Genomic DNA, 18,488 nt, shown 5'->3' with positions numbered 1-18,488 from the left:
TGGGGTCTTAAACACTAGCAAGTGGCCATCTAAGATGCATCAATTGGTTTCAACCTACCTGGAACAAAAGAGAATGAAGAACACCAAAGACACAAGGTAATTATGAGCCCAAGAGACAGAAAGGACCACATAAACCAGAGACTACACCAGCCTGAAACTGAAAGAACTAGATGGTGCCCGGCTACCATCAATGACTGCACTGACAGGAAACACAGCACAGAATTCCTGATGGAGCAGGAGAATAGTGGGAAGCAGACCTCAAATTCTTGTAAAAAGACCAAACTTAATGGTCTGACTGAGACTGGAGGGACCCCGGAGGTCATGGTCCCCAGACCCTTTGTTAGCCCAGGACTGGAACCATTCCCAAAGCCAACTCTTCAGACAGGGATTGGACTGGACTATAAGACAGAAAAAGATACTGGCGAGGAGTGAGCTGCTTGGCTCAAGTAGACACATGAGACTAAGTAGGCAACTCTTCCCTGGAGGCAAGATGAGACGGCAGAGGGAGATAGGAGCTGGTTGAATGGACATGAAGGATCCAGGGTGGAGAGGAGGAGTATGCTGTCTCATTAGGGGGAGAGCAGCTAGTAGTACATAGCAAGGTGTGTATAAGTTTTTGTATGAGAGACTGGCTTGATTTGTAAACTTTCACTTAAAGCACAATAAATTAAAAAAAAAAATCCTTTTCCATAAGTGATACCCTTTCTCAATATTGTAATGCCTTTCTTATTTAGGAAAATAGCTCTTCTCTCATTTCAGTGGGACTTAGAGGGGGAAGTGGATACAATGTACTCTACCATTTTGGGCCGGAAACTTCAGTCTAATTATCTCCTCTTATTTTCCATCTTCAATACTGAGCTCATAAGTACGTAGAATAGTGCCTGGCATCCAGTAGGTGCTTAACAAACATTGGTTCGGTAATGAGTAAATGAAGGTTAGGCACTTGGAGCAGTTATGAGTGGCCTTCCTCCTTAGTATACTATTTCCTCATGGGCTCCATCAGAAGCAGAATGGCATTCATGTTCCATGAGATGAATTCACCAACTGAAACTGTACTAAAGAAGCTTTCAAGTCAAAATAGCTGACAGCGATTATTTCTGAGCAGTGTGATAATGGGTGGTTTATATTACCGCCTTTATGGTTTTCTAAATTTTTATAGTAAATTATTGTGGAAAATGGGTTTTGTTGGTTGCTATGCATCAGAATTGACTCGACGGCAACGGTTTGGTTTTTGGTGATATCTAAATGAACTTTCAAGAGAGGCTCGTTTGTACCATTGACCTAAGTACTTGTGTTTTATACCTCAGCTGTCACCTTTGTCCCGGTGTCTAAGGTGAGCGGACAGGCAGAAGTGGACGATGTCCTCGCGGCTGTCCGGCCCACCACCTGCCTTGTGACCATCATGCTGGCCAACAACGAGACTGGCGTTATCATGGTGAGTCAGCTTCTTTTTCCTTCTTCTTCTTTTAAGAAAGTCTAGTGGGAAGGAAGGGACCTTAGACTCTGCTAGTATCTAATGTTTCTCCGCTTGGGCCACTTCTTTTTCTCCTTTCTTCAATTTTGTAACTTTTCGTGCCTGTCCTTCTTAACTGCTCCTTACTTCTTTCTGTTGGTCTTCATCAAACCAAAGCCACACACTCAACAGTTTGTCTTCCCTGCTGCAGCGTGTCCCTGAAATCAGCCAGCGTGTCAAAGCCCTGAACTCAAGGCGGGCGGCCTCGGGGCTGCCCCGCATCCTGGTGCACACAGATGCTGCACAGGCATTGGGAAAGAGGCGCGTGGACGTGGAGGACCTGGACGTGGACTTCCTTACCATTGTGGGACACAAGGTATCGTCTAAGTGGCCCGTCACTCCTGGTTGGGAAGATCCCTCACTTACAGCTTGCTGTGGAGAGGAGCAGCACCATCCTCGTTGCTCATGTGCTCATCCCGTTAGCATTGATGTCTTCCACAGTCCCTGCCCTCAAGGAGCTTCTGGAAAGGGAGACCAATGCAGCTAGGATGCCATTAGATCAGTGCCATGGTGGGGACAGATGGGAGCACCCCTGCCCATATGGGGTTTGGGTGGGGGAGGTAGGCAAATCTTCTGAAAGGTGTTGAGGCCAAGGTGAGAATATAGGGCAGGTGGGGTCCAGCCAGATAATGGGCAGAGACCTCATCTGCCCACACAGATCCCTCCCCCCACCAAAGGCAAAAGATGTGGGGCTCGACGAAGTGTTGCTTTTTCTAACTTGACTTAAAATGTGGCTCCTGGATGGAAAAGTTTAGGTTTAGAGACTCTTATCTTTAAGGCAGAGTAAGGAGGAAAATAGCTAGGATTGAGGACCCTTACGAAGATTTCGCTTATCTTTCTGGCAGCTGACTCGGACCTGAAATACTTCTAGTATTCTGCTTTGAAGCACAATCCTCAGCTAGTTTCCAAAGGAATGTGTGTGTTGGCCTGGCACTGTAACACTTAATGCTTTTTTGCATAATGTTGATTTGAAAACTTGGAGTCGTGTGCAAGAAAAAGCCTTGGCATATCCAGCTCCAAACTTATCCTCTTACAAATTCTATCACGTTGCAGGTGGAGGAGCCCTACCTGCCATAGGGCTGGGAACAAGAGCCCAGCACCAGCCCCGCCTCTCCTCCATGTCCATAGGTGTGATGGCTGGCAGAGCTGAGGGACCCAAGGGAGCCAGGGCCTGTCCATCACAGAGCATGCTGCCAAGCACTGAGCACATATACAGAGAAGGTCCTCAGAAAGTACTTGTTGAATAAATAGCTGACTTCTCATTTCAGTTCTATGGCCCCAGGATTGGAGCACTTTACGTACGAGGCCTTGGTGAGCAGACCGCTCTACACCCTATGCTGTTCGGAGGTGGGCAAGAACGGAATTTCAGGCCAGGGTAAGGTTGAAAGCTGATGGAGTCTGTGACCCAGTGGCCCTGCCATTTGTCTGTAGGGCAGAGATTCTTTTAAAGAAACACTGTGGTGCTTCTCCTGTCTCTCAGAAGCATGCAGAGAGTAGCACATCCTTACTCAGAATGAGTTCTGCTGACTGATTCCTACATTAGGCTCACCAGATGAGTAGACTCTGGGGATGATTCAGTGCAGGTGAAGGAAACCTCTGTTTCTTTTCATTGCTTCCAAGCATCCACTTTCCCTTGGCAGCAGGTGTGATGAACTCACGAGCTTGGTGGCCAGATGCACCTGGCCAGGTCAAACCCGGCGCTGCCACGGGTCAGCTGCGTGAGCTAGGTATGTCATTCACCCTCCTTGGCCTCAGTTTCCTCATCAGTTACAATGGGGCTAATGACAGCATTTACTTCACTGAGTTGTCTGCAAGTCTTCCATCGTAGTGCTGGTGCAAAGGAAGCCATCAGCAAGTGTTAGGTACCGTCGTTAGTCTTGTTATTTTGGTGCTGCCCACCAAAGAGATGCTGCTGGAGCCTTTGTGGATGGGATGTGCTACAGTTCTCTCAATAGGGGGGACAGCAGGGTCACCCCAGTTTCCCTTCTGATAGCTCTTGGTAGTAATGTGACACCACACCCCCTGCCCCTGCCAGAGCAGTGTCAGAAAAAGCCAACTAAAACAGAAGGTTTAAATAAGATCTGGAGCCTCATATCATAATACTAAAATGTCCAGGTTTCAATAAAGAATCACTCCTCATACTAAGAACCAGAAAGTCTTGAATGAAAAGATGCAATTGATAGTTGCCAACTCTGAGGTGACAGTGCTGTTAGAATACTCTGGCAAAGGTTTTTTTTTCAGTCAATGCCATCTTTATTAACCTGACAGGATTCTCCCCAGCAGAGATATCCTCACTGGGGAGTAGCTGGTTCACTACTCTCAGCGATACAGGACATGGCTGGTTGGCATTGAATTATACCCTTTAAATGACTGAGTTGTGTGGTATATGAATTGTGTCTCACTAAAGCTGTAATTTTTTTTTTCATTTTTTATTGTGCTTTAAGTGAAAGTTTACAAATCAAGTCAGCCTCTCATACAAAAACTTATAAACACCTTGCTATATACTCCTAATTGCTCTCCGCCTAATGAGATAGCACACTCCTTCTCTCCACTCTCTTTTCGTGTCCATTCAGCCAGCTTCTGACCCTCTCATCTACCCTTCAGACAGGAGAAGCCAACGTGGTCTCATGTGTCTACTGGATCCCAGAAGCTCATTCTTCACCAGTTTCATTGTCTATCCCATAGTCTAGGCCAATCCCTGTCTGAAGAGTTAGCTTTAGGAATGGTTCCTGTCTTGGGCTAACAGAAGGTCTGGGGACCATAACCTCCAGGGTCCTTCTAGTCTCAGTCAGACCATTAAGTCTGGTCTTTTTATGAGAATTTGGGGTCTGCATCCCACTGCTGTCCTGCTCCCTCAGGGGCTCTCTGTTGTGTTCCCTGTCAGGGCACTCATCGGTTGTGGCCAGGCACCATCTAGTTCTTCTGGTCTCAGGCTGATGTAGTCTCTGGTTCATGTGGCCCTTTCTGCCTCTTGGGCTCATAATTACCTTGGGTCCTTGGTGTTCTTCATTCTCCTTTGCTCCAGGTGGGTTGAGACCAGTTAATGCATCTTAGATGGCCACTTGCTAGCATTTAAGACCCCAGACTCCACTCTCCAAAGTGGAATGCAAAATGTTTTCTTAATAGATTTTATTATGCCAATTGACTTAGATGTCGCCTGAAACCATGGTCCCCAAACCCCTGCCCTGGCTACGCTGGCCTTCAAAGCATTCAGTTTATTTAGGAAACTTCTTTGCTTTTGATTTAGTCCAGTTGTGCTGACCTCTCCTGTATTGTGTGTTATCTTTTCCTTCACCTAAAATACTTCTTATCTACTATCTAATTAGTGAAAACCACTCTCCCTCCCTCCCTCCTTCCCCCCTCTCGTAACCATCAAAGAATATTCTCTTCTCTGTTTAAACTATTTCTCGAGTTCTTATAATAGTGGTCTTACACAATATTTGTCCTCTTGTAGCTGACTAATTTCACTCAGCATAATGCCTTCCAGGTTCCTCTATGTTATGAAATGTTTCACGGATTCATCATTGTTCTTTATCGATGCATAATATTGTGTGAATAGACCATAATTTATTTATCCACTCATCCATTGTTGGGCACCTTGGTTGCTCCCAAGTTTTTGCTATTGTAAACAGTCTGGCACAGATATTAAAGCAGGCACAATAAAAATGCTTCAATAAGCAATTACAAGCACACTTGAAGCAAATGAAATAGTCTCAAAAAAGAAAGAAATGTAAAGAAGAACCAAATGGAAATTTTAGAACTAAAAACTACAATAACCAAGATAAAAAGTTCAATGGGTGGGCTCAACAGCAGAATAGAGGGGACAGAGGAAAGAATTAGTGAGGTGAAAGAACAATACAAATTACTCAATCTGAACAACAAAGAGGAAATAGACCGGGAAAGAAATGAACAGAGACTAAGCGATAGTGACACTATAATAAAACATCTCCTTCTGAAGTCCCAGAAGGAGAAGAGAAAGAGGGTAGTGCTGAAAACATAACATAATTTCCCAAATTTGGCAAGAAACATAAATTTACAGATTGAAGAATCTGAGTAAACCCCAAGCAAGATAAGCCCACAGAAATTCATGACAAGACTTATCATAATTTAACTTCCGAAGTTAAAAGACAGAACAAAACCTTGAAAGCAGCCATAGAAAAATGATACCTCCCCAATAGGAGAAAAACTACTTAAATGACAGATTTCTCTCATCAGAAACATGGAGGCCAGAAAGAAGTGGCACAATATTTTTCCAGTGCTGAAAGAAAGGAACCATTAACCAAGAAGCCTATATACAGTGAAAATATCCTTTAGGAATGAAGGGGAAATCAAGACATTCTCAGATGAAGGAAAGCTAAGAATTTGTAGCTAGCAGACCTACCCTAGAAGAATAACTAAAAAGAGAAAAAAAAGGTTTCTAAATAGAAAAAAAAAACCCAAAACCAATCCCATTGCCGTCAAGTAGATTCCGAGTCATAGCGACCCTATAAGACAGAGTAGAACTGCCCCATAGAGTTTCCAAGGAGCGCCTGAGTGGATTCGAACAGCTGACCTTTTCATTAGCAGCTGTAGCTCTTAACCACTGCGCCACCAGAGAAAATACAAAGTAGCACCGCAATGAGATATTGCTACACACCTATCAGGATGGCCAAAATAAAAATTATGCTAAGAGCTCCAAATGCCGGCGAGGGTGCAGAGAAACCGGATCCCCCATACACTGCTGGTGGAGTGTAAAATGGTACAGCCACTCTGGAAAAACTCAGCAGTTTCTTTAAAAACTAAATATGCAAATACCACACAACCTAGGAATTTCACTCCTTGACACTTATCCCAAAGAAACGGAGACTTGTGTGCACACAAAATCTGTGCACAAATGCTTGTAGTGAATTTATTTGTAAGAGCCCAAACCCAGATGTCCTCCAGTGGGTACATGGTTAAACTGTGGTACATCCACGTAATGGGACACTACTCAGCAATAAAACAAAACAAACTATTGATATCCCCAACAACCGGGATGAATCTCCAAGGAAGCAGGCCGGGTGAAAGAAGTCGATCCCAAAAGGTTCCATACTGTGTGACTTCACATACAACATTCTTGAAATGACAAAATTATAGAAATGGAAAAGAAATCATTCATTAACGGGGATTAAGAACCAGGTATGGGCAGGAGGACAGTGGGTGTGGCTATAAAAGGGCAGCATGAGGGATCCTTGTGGGGATGGAATGTTCTGGATCTTGACTATGTCAGTGCGATATCCCGGTTGTGATCCAGTACTATCATTTGGCAAGACATCTGGGTAAAGAGTACATGGAATCTGTCTATTTCTTACAACTGCATGTGAATCAACAATTATCTCAAATTTAAAAGTTTAATTTAAAAGAAGACGATCAGATGTTCCAGGAACCGTAAGCAGCAGGTCAGGGTTTTGAGACAGGGTAGGGACAGCAGGGTTTAACTTACTCCGTGGGGAAGTAGAAAATGGCTGACTGCCAGAGGGTGGGTGCTGGGATGGGCCTGGTTGCACAACTGGGCCAGTGCACAAGGGTTCCCAGGCTGTCCCACCGTGGGAGCTCTCCCAGGCCACAGCAGGTCACAGACCTTTAGCCATGCTCCTAAGCCCCTGGCCTGACCACGCTGTTCTGCACATGAGGACGCCGAGCCCAGGAAGGGGATGTGACTGAGCTGAGAGCCCACGGTGAGGAGGAGTCTGGGCTGAGGGCAAAGCCCAGGCCTTCCTGTCCCCAGCCCAGCCCTCGCCCAGCACCTGACCACCCACCCCTGGGGAGCGGAGCTGACCAGTCACACTGTTGTCAGAGCAGGGCCAGTGTGGACAGGTCTTCTGTCTCTATCACATGCTGCACCTCCATTTATCTTATTATCTGCTGGTCAACTAGCGGGATCCGGTTCCAAAGGCCTAACAAGACTTTATTCAGCCAGAACTTAACAGTAAGAAAATTCTGTTTATTGAGTTAATGTTTTATTTTCCTAGAAATGCGGCAAAGAGTTCTGTTTTTTAGCTCGTAGGATCAAGGTGTGAGAGTCACTGGTCTTCAAGGGGCTCTCTTGTCCCTCTTCCGCACACACACGCACACACACACGCTTACTCACATATACACACCGCACTTTCACATACTCACATACACACCCCACCACATACACACTCCCCACACACACATACTCACACACACATCCCACCACATGCACACACACCCCACATATACACACACACACTCACGAACCACACAGAGGCATACTCACCCACACACCCCACATACACACACGCACACACAGAAGCATACTCACACACACACACACCCCACCCACGTGCTCATACTGCACACACATATACACACACAGCACCACGCATACACACCCCCACATGCACACACCCCCCTTTGCACACTCACCAAATCCATGCATACGCCACACACAGACACCTCTTATCTGCTGAGGCCAGAAACCCCGATGACGACGAAGGATTCCTTCCTTATTACCACTGAGAGGCTTAACGTGACGCTAACAGGCCGTGAATCAGCTACTCAGAAAACGTTGTCAACTGTAAATGGCTATCCCCGGGTAGTAGGGACCAAAGAGAGGAGGGCTCTGGGTACGCAGTAGGAGGAGGGTTGCCCCCATGCCCGGGAAAGGGCCCACCCAGAGTGGCAAACTTTGGACTTCCCACCGAGTTTGTCCCTGCTTGTGTGAGGTTGGAACAACTTTGTGTGGAGGCTGCTGGGGCGACACGCGTGCCGTAAGGTGTCGGTGTGATGTTCTCATTCTTACACAGCGGCTTTCGCGTAAACATGCTCCTTCCCGGGTCAGCTATCGATTGCGACCTCATTACTCTGAAGCTGCTTTGCTCTGGGACAGGATTTACCCCTTGTCTCTTACAGGACCGAGAACACCCCAATGATCGCCGGCCTCGGGAAGGTAAGCCTCACTCTGCCGACACGGCGTGGGTCAACTGGCCTGCTTCTGTCTGGGGTGGGGGTGCTACAGCCTCAGTGCAGGCTGACAACACTGCGAAAGGTCAGCGTTCAAGTTCATCCTTTCGTTGCTTTTGGTGACCTTGAGCAGATTAATTAACTGCCTTGTCCGTCAGTTTCCCCAGAGGCCTGAATGGGTGTCCAGGGCCTTGTTATTGCCGTTGGCTGCCGTGGAGTGATTCCCACTCCTGGCAACCCCACGTGACAGTGTGGGAGAAGCTGGAATCTTTACGGAAGCAGAGCTCCAGGCCTGTCTTTCCATAGTACTGCTGGGTGGGTTTGAACCGCCAGCCTTCAGGTTAGCCATTGAGCGAAAGCCACTTGCACCACCAGGGACCTTAGGAGATCATATCAGGATTCCAGTCAATGGAGAGACGGAAGAAAACACCTAGAATTTTATCTACCAGCCTGGAGAGCTGTGCAGTTTGAGATCTCCACATGCTTTGCATCTAAAAGGGAAAAGTCTCTTCTAATGTAAGAACACAGGGTCATATCTGCTGTGTCTTCACTGCCCCCACACGCCCCGAGAACCTTTCCACACCCGCCAGCTTCCCACTCCAGGACTGTCTGCAGCGCGCTTTTAGCCCGCTCTCCACCTGCCCAGTCCAACAACCTTGTTTAGCACCCGGATCCATGATGCCTCCTGGACTTCTGGACAGCCCCCCTCCGCTGTCAATCTGCGTTAGGACCTACTGTTCCCAGGTCTCTGCCTTATGAGATGGCCAAGTTGGGGTTTTGGGAGCTCCACACACCTCCCTCCTACATCCTCTTCTCTCCTGGAACGTTCCCACCAGTCTACGGAAGACGCCAGCTCGTAACAGCGTCCTCCCCATGGCAGCTCGCTCCCCCTTCCTAGTGGGCATCTTGGAAGAGCTGCCCACGCTTACTCTCCCCACTCCTACTCCTCACATCCAGTCTAGCGTCTGGTTCCCCCACTCCCCGCAGACTTCCGGGTGGGCCCCAGCCACCGTGGTTGTCCCATCCAGGCTGTGTCTTGGGCCTTACCTCATCTGGCCTCGTGGCAGCTTTCCAGAAGCAAGGTCTCCTCTAGCCTGCTCCCCCCTCCCCTGCTGTGTGGATAGCCCCTTACCTAGGGGTATGCCCGGAGCTCCCAGCCTCCTCTCCCCTGTGTCCTCCTAGGGGACCCGTCCAGCCCACGGCTGCAAACACGTCCTGGCTCTTTAACATCACATCTCCAAGCAGGGCTGGCCTCTCTGGAGCTGTAGACGCCCCCCACAGCTCTCTGGAGGTTTCCTCAGGCGCCTCTTGGGCGACTCCAGTTCAACAAGCCCAAGGCCAGTCCTGTCTCCTCCTTCCTCTCCTCACCCCATGGTTGCCCCGACTCCTGCCTCTTCCACCTCCGGCATCTGCTCTGCCTCCTGTCCCTCTCCACGGCCTCTGGCCCTAGACCACGCTGTCCTCTCGCTTGGCTGCCCACCCCGGCCTCTCTGGGTCTCCTGCTTCTGTTCCCCACAATGCACCCAGTGATGCTAAAATGCAAGTCAGCTACATCACTTGCTCAGTTGTAGATAAACTCGCCCCATTGCACTTATGTACACCACCAGCCTGGGGCCTCGGGGTCACCGAGTCTGGTCTCTGCGTGCCTCCCCCTCACACTCGCTGCACCTGCCACCCTGGCCCTTCCCTTCCAGGGATGTGCTCGTCCTTCCGCGAGGGGTCTGGATGGCGGTGGCTCCCTTCACCTGCCGCTGTCTCCTCCCCCGGCCTCTGGGGTCCCCTCAGCTGCTCCCACCACAGGTGGCGTGGTCTGCTCACGGCCTCTCTCCTTCTCGTCCCGGTCCCTCTCCGGAACGGAATGTGTCTCCCCTGGAGACTGGGGTCACTTTGGTCTCATCCAAAGCTTCCAGAGCTGCCCAACAGTCAGACCCTATTGAATGGATGAAGACAGGGCTCTTCAAGCTGCTAATGTGGCCCTTGGCACGTGTCCCTAAAACACCAAACCCGTTGTTGTGGGGTCAACTCCAACCCACAGCAACCCTATAGGACAGGGTAGAACTGCCCCATAAGGTTTCCAAGGAGCAGCTAGTGGATTCAAACTGCCGACCTTTTGGTTAGCAGCCGAGCTCCTAACCTCTGTGCCACCAGGGCTCTTTGGCACACACAGGCGCTCAGGAAATCCTGAAGCCGCAGGAGTTTCTCACGTTCGAGGAAATACGCCTCCACTATTTAAAGCTCTCTTGCCGCCCTCGGTTTTGCAGTGATGGGGTGCGCGTCCCTGCCTTGGTGCTGAGCAGCACGTGTTTCCGTGTCCCCAGGCCGCGGAGCTGGTGAGCGAGAACTGCGAGGCTTACGAGGCCCACATGAGAGAGGTCCGAGATTACCTGGAGGAGAGGCTGCAGGTGGGCGGAGTTCCCGGCCAGTGCACCGTGGTCTTGAGCCTGTGCGGGGTGGGGGAACCACCCTTTGGGGTGGGGAGGGGGCTTGACTGACCCAGGCAGAGGGAGCTGTGTGTAGGAAACCCAGCCGGGAAGCTGGTCGGGGCACTCACTGTGGTGATGAGGAGAGGGAAGACTCAAGGAAGAAACACTAGCTGGAGTCAAAAGCCCCCAGAGAGACTCTAGACTAAGTGGATATCTTTATCACAGGGTGTGACAAAAATACACCAGCGGCAGTGTATTTAACGGTTGTTATGTAGAAGGACTGTAGTTATTCAGAAGGTTTATTTTTCCCCTGAAAACTTTGCTTTTCCTGGTCAGTCCCCTGAACAATTATAAGTAGATGCTTATCAATAAGAGACTGTATTTCTATGTTGAGGTTTTGTTTCCCAAAAAGCCTAAAGTTCAAACAAATGGCGGGGTGGGGAGGGGGGTTGTGACGCTGTCACTGAATATTTCGTTTACTTTTTCAGGCCGAATTTGGTAAGAAGAGAATCCATCTGAACAGCCAGTTTCCAGGGTCGGAGAGACTTGCCAACACCTGTAATGTTTCCATCCGGGGACCCCAGCTTCAAGGTGACGCCCCAGCTCCTCCTGTCCCTTTGCTGTTGGTTTGCGTGGCTCCTGGGCCGCCAAGTTCCTGTTCAGAGCTGGCACCTCCTAGCTCTCCTCCGTGGGGCAGCTACAGTGTCGTCAGGGCTCGGCCCAGTGGTGAGGGTGGACGGTCCCTGGGGCTCTGGCCATCGACCTCTTTTTTCCCTGACTTTGCTCATTTCACTAACGCTTCCTATATGGGTAGTTCTCAGCTCTCAACAGTCATTAGCACCCACCCTAAGGTTAGGTAAGAAAATAAAACTAAATTTTAGACTAGCTAGTTGGTGCTATTTTTGTTGGCAGTGTTTATTGTTGTTGTTGTTAGGTGCCGTCGAGTCAGTTCCGACTCATAGCGACCCTATGTACAACAGAATGAAACACTGCACCATCCTCACAACCATTGCTGTGTTTGGGCCCATTGTTGCAGCCACTGTGTCAATCGTTCTCATTGAGAGTCTCCCTCTTTTTTGCTGACCTTCTACTTTACCAAGCGTGAAGTTCTTCTCCAGGGGCTGGTTCCTCCTGATAACTTGTCCAAAGTATGTGAGACGGAGTCTCGCCATCCTTGCTTCGAAGGAACATTCTGGTTGTACTTTTTCCAAGACGGATTTGTTCGTTCGTTTGGCAGTCCATCATATATTCAATATTCTTCGCCGACACCACAATTCAGAGGTGTCAGTTCTTCTTCGGTCTTCCGTATTCACTGTCCAGCTTTCACATGCATAGGAGGTGATTGAAAACACCGTGGGTTGGGTCAGGCACACCTTAGTCTTCAAGGTGACATCTTTGCTTTTCAACACTTTAAAGAGGTCTTTTGCAGCAGATTTGCCCAATAGAGCTCAGCTGCTAACCAACAGGTCAGCAGTTCAAATCCACCAGCCACTCCTTGGAAACCCTATGGGGCAGTTTTCTCTGTCTTATAGGGTCACTATGAGTTGGAATTGACTCAACAACAGTGTTTAGAAACTATTTTATGAAGTTGAGGGAAACTGAAGGCTACAATTTAAAAACTGGCTAAGCATGAGGTGTGTAGCTTTCTTTTGTCCTGCGACTTCTCCTTCCATTGCTGGAAACGGGGACAGTCAGTTATATCCTAAACACAGGTCAAACTGGGCTGGCCCTGAGTCCCTGAGCATGAAGGTCTGGGGCGTTGGCCCAGCATGTTTCCATTTGGGAGGGGATGATGGTGGTCCTGAGACCACGAGAGGGCTTCTTAGAAGTTGGGGGTGGTGGTGTTTTCTTGTCTTGTGGGTCACACAGAGACAGGTGGCAGGAACAGTGGGACCATGAAGAAAAAACACGGGTGGGCCTCCTGAGGCTGTGCCATCAGGAGCTTGAGGGGAAGCGTGCTCACTGGGAAGGGCATTCCTTCAGGTGGCCTCTGTCCGTCTGTCCTGCTTTTTTCTGCGGCAGCCTTTGTGTTCAGCAGTCTCCTGCGTTGGCTGCAGTGAGCCGGGCTGTCAGCCTCTGTCATCCCAGAAGCAGATGATTTTAACTTGTGTGCTTACGCAAGAAGCAGTAAATGCCTTCTGGTTAAAAAAGAACTCACCCATGTTTGTACCTTTGCAAAAATGCAGATGTAAACTTAAATATTATTGCCAGGGCAACAAGTTACTAAGTTAGGCAGCCATTAAGCACTTTGGCGCCTTCCAAGACAATTGGTTAGAATAACATTTTTGAAGCCTGTCTTAGGAAGCAGTACAACCAGAATGCTCCTTAGAAGCAAGGATGGCGAGACTTGGTCTCACATACTTTGGACATGTTGTCAGGAGGGACCAGCCCTGGAGAAGGACATCATGCTTGGTCAGTGGAAAAGATGAAGACACTCAATGAGATGGATTGACACAGTGGCTGCAATAATGGGCTCAAACACAGCAATGATGGTGAGGATGGCACATGACTGGGCAGAGTTTCGTTCTGTTGTACATAGGGTCGCTATGAGTCAGAACCGACTCGACGGCACCTAACAACAACAACAACAACAAGGAAGGAGGAGGCATTTGTGTGGGTCTTATGGAGACTTCTCCCCCGCATGCAGGGCTGCCCCTGGAACTCCGTGGGTGTGCAGAGGGGGGCAGGCCAGCCTGGGAACTCCCCAGTGCACCCTGGGCGGAAGGGTGGACAGGCGCACACAGGGAGTGCAGGGCTCTGGCTCAGGACTACCCTCTTCTCCACAGGCCGCCTGGTACTCGCCCAGTGCAGGACACTGCTGGCCAGTGTGGGTGCCGCATGCCACTCGGACCTTGGGGACCGGTAAGTGCCCCCATGTGCTCACTCACAGTGTGATGGGGTGACTGCATCACTGCCTGTTAGAATCGCAGGAAAGCGGACAAGTGGAGGCCCTGCCTACAAGGGCCCACAGGAGGGGAGGAGAGGGGAGGAGAGGACAGCCTTCCTGGAAGAAGTGGCCTCTGGGCTTAACCACGAGAAGAGGGGCTTCTCGGAGAAGGGCCAGTCTGTGCCCAGGTCTGGGAGGGAGAGAAGAGGAGGCCACGCACAGTCCAGGACCCAGAGACCCGGGGCCAGCCCACACTCACCCAGCCTCAGGAAGACGGAGCTACCACAGGGTTGGGGCAGACTGGTGACTGGTTCCATGTGGGTTCCAGAAAGCTCCCTGCTGCCGTGTGTGGGTGGGTATCAGCTGGGGGTAGCCATGGGCAGCGTCAGCTAGTCCCGGTTAGGGCCCATGGAGGAGCAGGGCCTGTAGGGGGGAAGAGGACAAGGGGGTCTGTGTCTGCTTCTGTGGGCACGAGGTCCACGTGAGACATTGGGGTGTGGCTAGACAGAGGGGCCTGAGCTACAGGGAGACAGCAGACAGTGGTTATTAAAGTCCAGTCTGGAATAGCTGAGACTATCCATTCTGTGGGCACCTGAAGTGAAAGGGAGGCGGACGAGCCAGGTGGGGGCCTCGTCTCCGTGACTGAGGGCCAAAGCCCCCACTCTGGCAGAGGCGTCAGTCAGGGTCCGGGGCTGGCAGAGGTCAGGCGGGCGTGCAGGGGAGCTGTCCCCAAGTGCTCCAGGTGCTATCCTCCCTCACCAGATGCTCACCACCACCTGAGAGGTGGGGAAACTGAGGCACAGAGCAGTAAGTCCGGCACCTGCCATCTCAGCTGGGAGGCCCCCAGGGTGGGCAGGTACCCCCTGGGGGGAGAAAAGGCATGTGAGGCCTTTGCTCACAGCTGAGGCAAGGAGGTGGGGTGCCCCCGGTGACCTATGTGTTGAGGGGTGCAGTGGTTAAAGCACTCCGCTGCTAACTGAAAGGTTGGTGGTTTGACACCAAAGACACAAGGTAATTATGAGCCGAAGAGACAGAAAGGGCACATGAACCAAAGACTACATCAGCCTGAGACCAGAAGAACTAGATGGTGCCTGGCCACAACCAATGAGTGCCCTGACAGGGAACACAACAGAGAGCCCCTGAGGGAGCAGGAGAGCAATGGGACGCAGACCCCTAATTCACTTAAAAAGACCAGACTTAATGGTGTGACTGAGACTAGAAGGACCCCGAAGGTCATGGTCCCCAGACCTTCTCTTAGCCCAAGATAGGAACCATTCCCAAAGCCAACTCTTCAGACAGGGATTGGACTGGACTATGGGATAGAAAATGATGCTGGTGAGGAGTGAGCTTCCTGGATCAAGTAGACACATGAAACTATGTGGGCAGCTCCTGTCTGGAGGGGAGATGAGAGGGCAGAGGGGGTCAGAAGCCGGCCGAATGAACACAAAGAGAGCGGAGGGAGTGGAGGGAAGGAGTGTGCTGTCTCATTAGGGGGAGAGCAACTAGGAGTATATAGCAAGGTGTATATAAATGCTTGTATGAGAGACTGACTTGATTTGTAAACTTTCACTTAAAGCACAATAAAAATTTAAAAAAGAAAAAAGAAAGGGTGACGGTTCGAAACCACCAGTGGCTCCGTGGGAGAAAGATGTGGCAATCTGCTTCTATAGCGATTTACAAGCCTGAAAATGGCGTCACTGTGAGTCGGAATTGACACGGAAACAGTTAAGCGTTCTGGTTCAAACTCACCAGCCACTCTTTGGGAGGAAGACCTGGCGATCTGCTCCTGTCAAGATTACAGCCTTGAAACCCCCATGGAGCAGTTCTACTCTGTTATATAGGGTTGCTATGGGTCGGAATCCTCTCCATGGCACACAGCCACAGCGCATGCAGGCTACGTCCCTGGGTGGTGTAGACAGCTTGCACTTGACTTCTAATGTTGGCAGTCGGAACCTGCCTAGCACCACCTCAGAAGAAACGCCATTTGCTGCCATAAAGATTGTTGCTGAGCCCATGGGGTTACCATGCCTCAGAATTGACTGGATGGCAATGGTTTTTTTTTTTTTTTTTTTACTTTTTGGTTTAGTGTATGTAAGGCACGGAGCTCGGTGCTGCGGAAAATCCCTGACACCTAGGGGTGACACATATTCTGTGTTTCCTGTTTGAATATGAGTCTCCCCGAGACCCCTTAAACTCCTCAAAGACAAAGTCCCATCACCCCAGAACTCAGTACCGAGGGGTCCAGCTTGCTGGGTGGGACAGGTGTCCCCGCTGCGGGGTAGAAAGGCCTAGAGCCATGAGGGCCTCAGGCCAGGAGGGCGAGCAGGACCTCGAACCAATCTTCAGTTTGAGTTGGGTTAGAGGTATGTTTGTTGGGGAGTCCGGTGGAGGGAGGGTCCAGGAAGGGGGAAGATGGGGACAAGAGCAAGGCCAAGAGGTGGGTGCTGTGGACGTAGCTGGGGGGACTTGGCCGGGAGCAGGATGGGAAGGGTCTCCTCGTGTCCAGAGGAGCATGAAGGAGACATGCTTTCCCTGACAGCTGACCGGCTCCTCTGCCCTCCAGGCCGTCCCCGGTGCTGCTCAGCTGCGGCATCCCTTTTGAAGTGGCCAGGAACGCCCTCCGGCTCAGCGTGGGGCGCGGCACCACCAAGGCAGAGGTGGACCTCGTGGTGGAGGACCTGAAGCAGGCCGTGGCCCTGCTGGAGGGCTCCGCCTAGGGCAGAGGGAGCCCCTCCCACTGTGAGCACAGGACCTCAGTGTTCTGCTCCTAGGAGCCGGGAGCCAGGGCTGTGGATACCTCCCTTCCCCTTGGGCAGCACGTGCACACGCACCCACATCTGTCCCCCAGCGGAGCACACGGCACACACCCACATTTCTCCCCCAGGGCGGCACGCAGGCATGCACCCACCTCCTCCCTTCCCCAGGCGTCTCTCCCCCAAGGCTGGCTGGGACGACAGTTTTCCTGACTTCTCCAGGTCCTCGTTTTATCCTGGTGTGTGAGGTCTGGTGACTCAGAAGCACGTGTGCTCTGGGCTTCCTCTCCCGAGGGACAGTTCCAGAGGAGCTACCAGGCACACAAACCCCAGTGGTCCTCATAGGCCAGGACAGGGGAGCCCCTTGGGACAGTCACTCATAGGCCCAGGATACACACACCCACACAGGACAGTCATTCATAGGCCCAGGATACACACGCCCACATAGGATGGTCACTTATAGACCTAGGGACACACACGCCCCATAAGATGGTCACTCAGGCCCAGGACACACACACCCACATAGGACAGTCACTCATAGACCCAGGGACACACATGCCCCATAGGACAGTCACTCAGAGGCCCAGGACACACATGGCCATATAGGACGGTCACTTATAGGCCCAGGACAAGAGTGCCCCACAGGAGAGTCACTCAGGCCCAGGACACACACGTGCACATAGGACGGTCACCCAGGCCCAGGACACACACGCCCGCATAGGGCTGTCCCTTGTCTCTGCTGCTGAATGCACAGGTGGAAGTGGACACGCCTGGGCACCTTCCTGAGAGGTGGCGCTTTTATCCAAATGATGAGACCCAAGTATTTATTATCCATTGTCAGGCCATCGCTATCGTGAAAACAGGAGACTCAGTTTTTGCCTCGCTCTGATCCTGGAGCTCGGCTTCATGGGGCCTCCCATCTGCACCTTTGCCCAGCAGCGTCCGCCTGGGTGGCTCAGAGGCTCGGAGGCCTGCCCCGTCAGTCCCCCATGCTGCCCCCTCTGACCTCTCAGGGCTCCAGTCGGACGTGGCAGAGTATGGGTGGCAGCTGCGCTCGGTGGTTCTGCTCATTCTCAAGGTGGGAAGTCAGCTCATCCAGCTTTCATTTTAATCTCATTTCACAAAAGGATTCTCCTGTCTTTACAAAGCACCTTGTGGCATTCTCATATCACGTGCCATCCGTGCTGCGGAGACATTTACGTAGGGTTCATTTTTAATAGAATAACCTTTTTAACGTGAAGTCTTAAAGTGTAAGCAAACAGCTGTCGGAAATTAAATATATTAATAAAATCCTTTATTAATACATGTTAATAAAATATGCCATGTTTGCAGTTTTCTGGGTGGGTGCAGACACCCTGGCCTGGCGCTTTTCTCATGGTGGGGAGTGCTTATCCCTGGCACAGGTACAGACGGCCGGGGGGAGTGGGAGCGTTGTGCCATAACTCCATCCTATCATGGCGTGGTTATGCTCTCTGGAGCCCCTGGGAAGCAGGCCTGGTCTGCGGGCTCCGCTAAGAGTATGGGTATCCTGCCCCACTGAAGGACAGTCTGGGAAAGATGCCTGAGGGTGGCACTAAAACCTGAAGGGGGACCTTTTCTCTGCAGCCCGTAGGAACTGGACCACTGTGGTCGGAGGGAGGGCCGAGCTACCTCCTGCACCTTGGACTTTCCCCCCAGCATCCAGCAGGCGCACACCCTGCATGGCCCATAGCACCCACAAAGAGGAACAGTGAGGGGCCCACTGCATCATGGCCCACTTCTCCTTGGGTTAGCGGGGCCTCCACGGGCCACGGGCCAGGTGAGGCAGGAGCCAGGTGCAGACTGTGTTTCCAGTTCTGGGGGACAGCATGCCCTTAGATCACTGTGGTGACAACGTGGCCAGAGCACCAGGCCCCAATGGGGCACTTGATACTCAAACACCCCTAGACCTGGTTCCCCAGGAAGAGGCCCCCTACCCCCAACTCAGG

The 18,488-nt window shown here is 51.1% G+C and overlaps 1 protein-coding gene across 3 annotated transcripts in view; it reads left to right on the top strand.

The window, feature by feature from the left end:
• Positions 1-18,161, top strand: part of SCLY (selenocysteine lyase) — a 46,904-nt gene extending 28,743 nt beyond the window's left edge. For 2 of the 3 annotated variants that reach the window (XM_010597656.3, XM_023557724.2), the window contains 8 exons: positions 1,308-1,435; positions 1,665-1,829; positions 2,782-2,888; positions 8,408-8,444; positions 10,777-10,860; positions 11,370-11,472; positions 13,668-13,743; positions 16,332-18,161. In XM_010597656.3, coding sequence (XP_010595958.2) covers positions 1,308-1,435; positions 1,665-1,829; positions 2,782-2,888; positions 8,408-8,444; positions 10,777-10,860; positions 11,370-11,472; positions 13,668-13,743; positions 16,332-16,485 — 854 coding nt within the window. In that variant the 3' untranslated portion in view covers positions 16,486-18,161. Of the gene's footprint in view, positions 1-1,307; positions 1,436-1,664; positions 1,830-2,781; positions 2,889-8,407; positions 8,445-10,776; positions 10,861-11,369; positions 11,473-13,667; positions 13,744-15,344; positions 15,808-16,331 lie in introns of those variants that run through there. The other variant, XM_023557723.1, reaches the window with a different exon arrangement.
• The last annotated feature ends 327 nt before the right edge of the window (positions 18,162-18,488 follow it).

The sequence above is a fragment of the Loxodonta africana genome, chromosome 6 (assembly GCF_030014295.1).
Source record: "Loxodonta africana isolate mLoxAfr1 chromosome 6, mLoxAfr1.hap2, whole genome shotgun sequence".
Taxonomy (NCBI): domain Eukaryota; kingdom Metazoa; phylum Chordata; class Mammalia; order Proboscidea; family Elephantidae; genus Loxodonta; species Loxodonta africana.
This window is presented reverse-complemented; position numbering and strand designations above follow the sequence as displayed.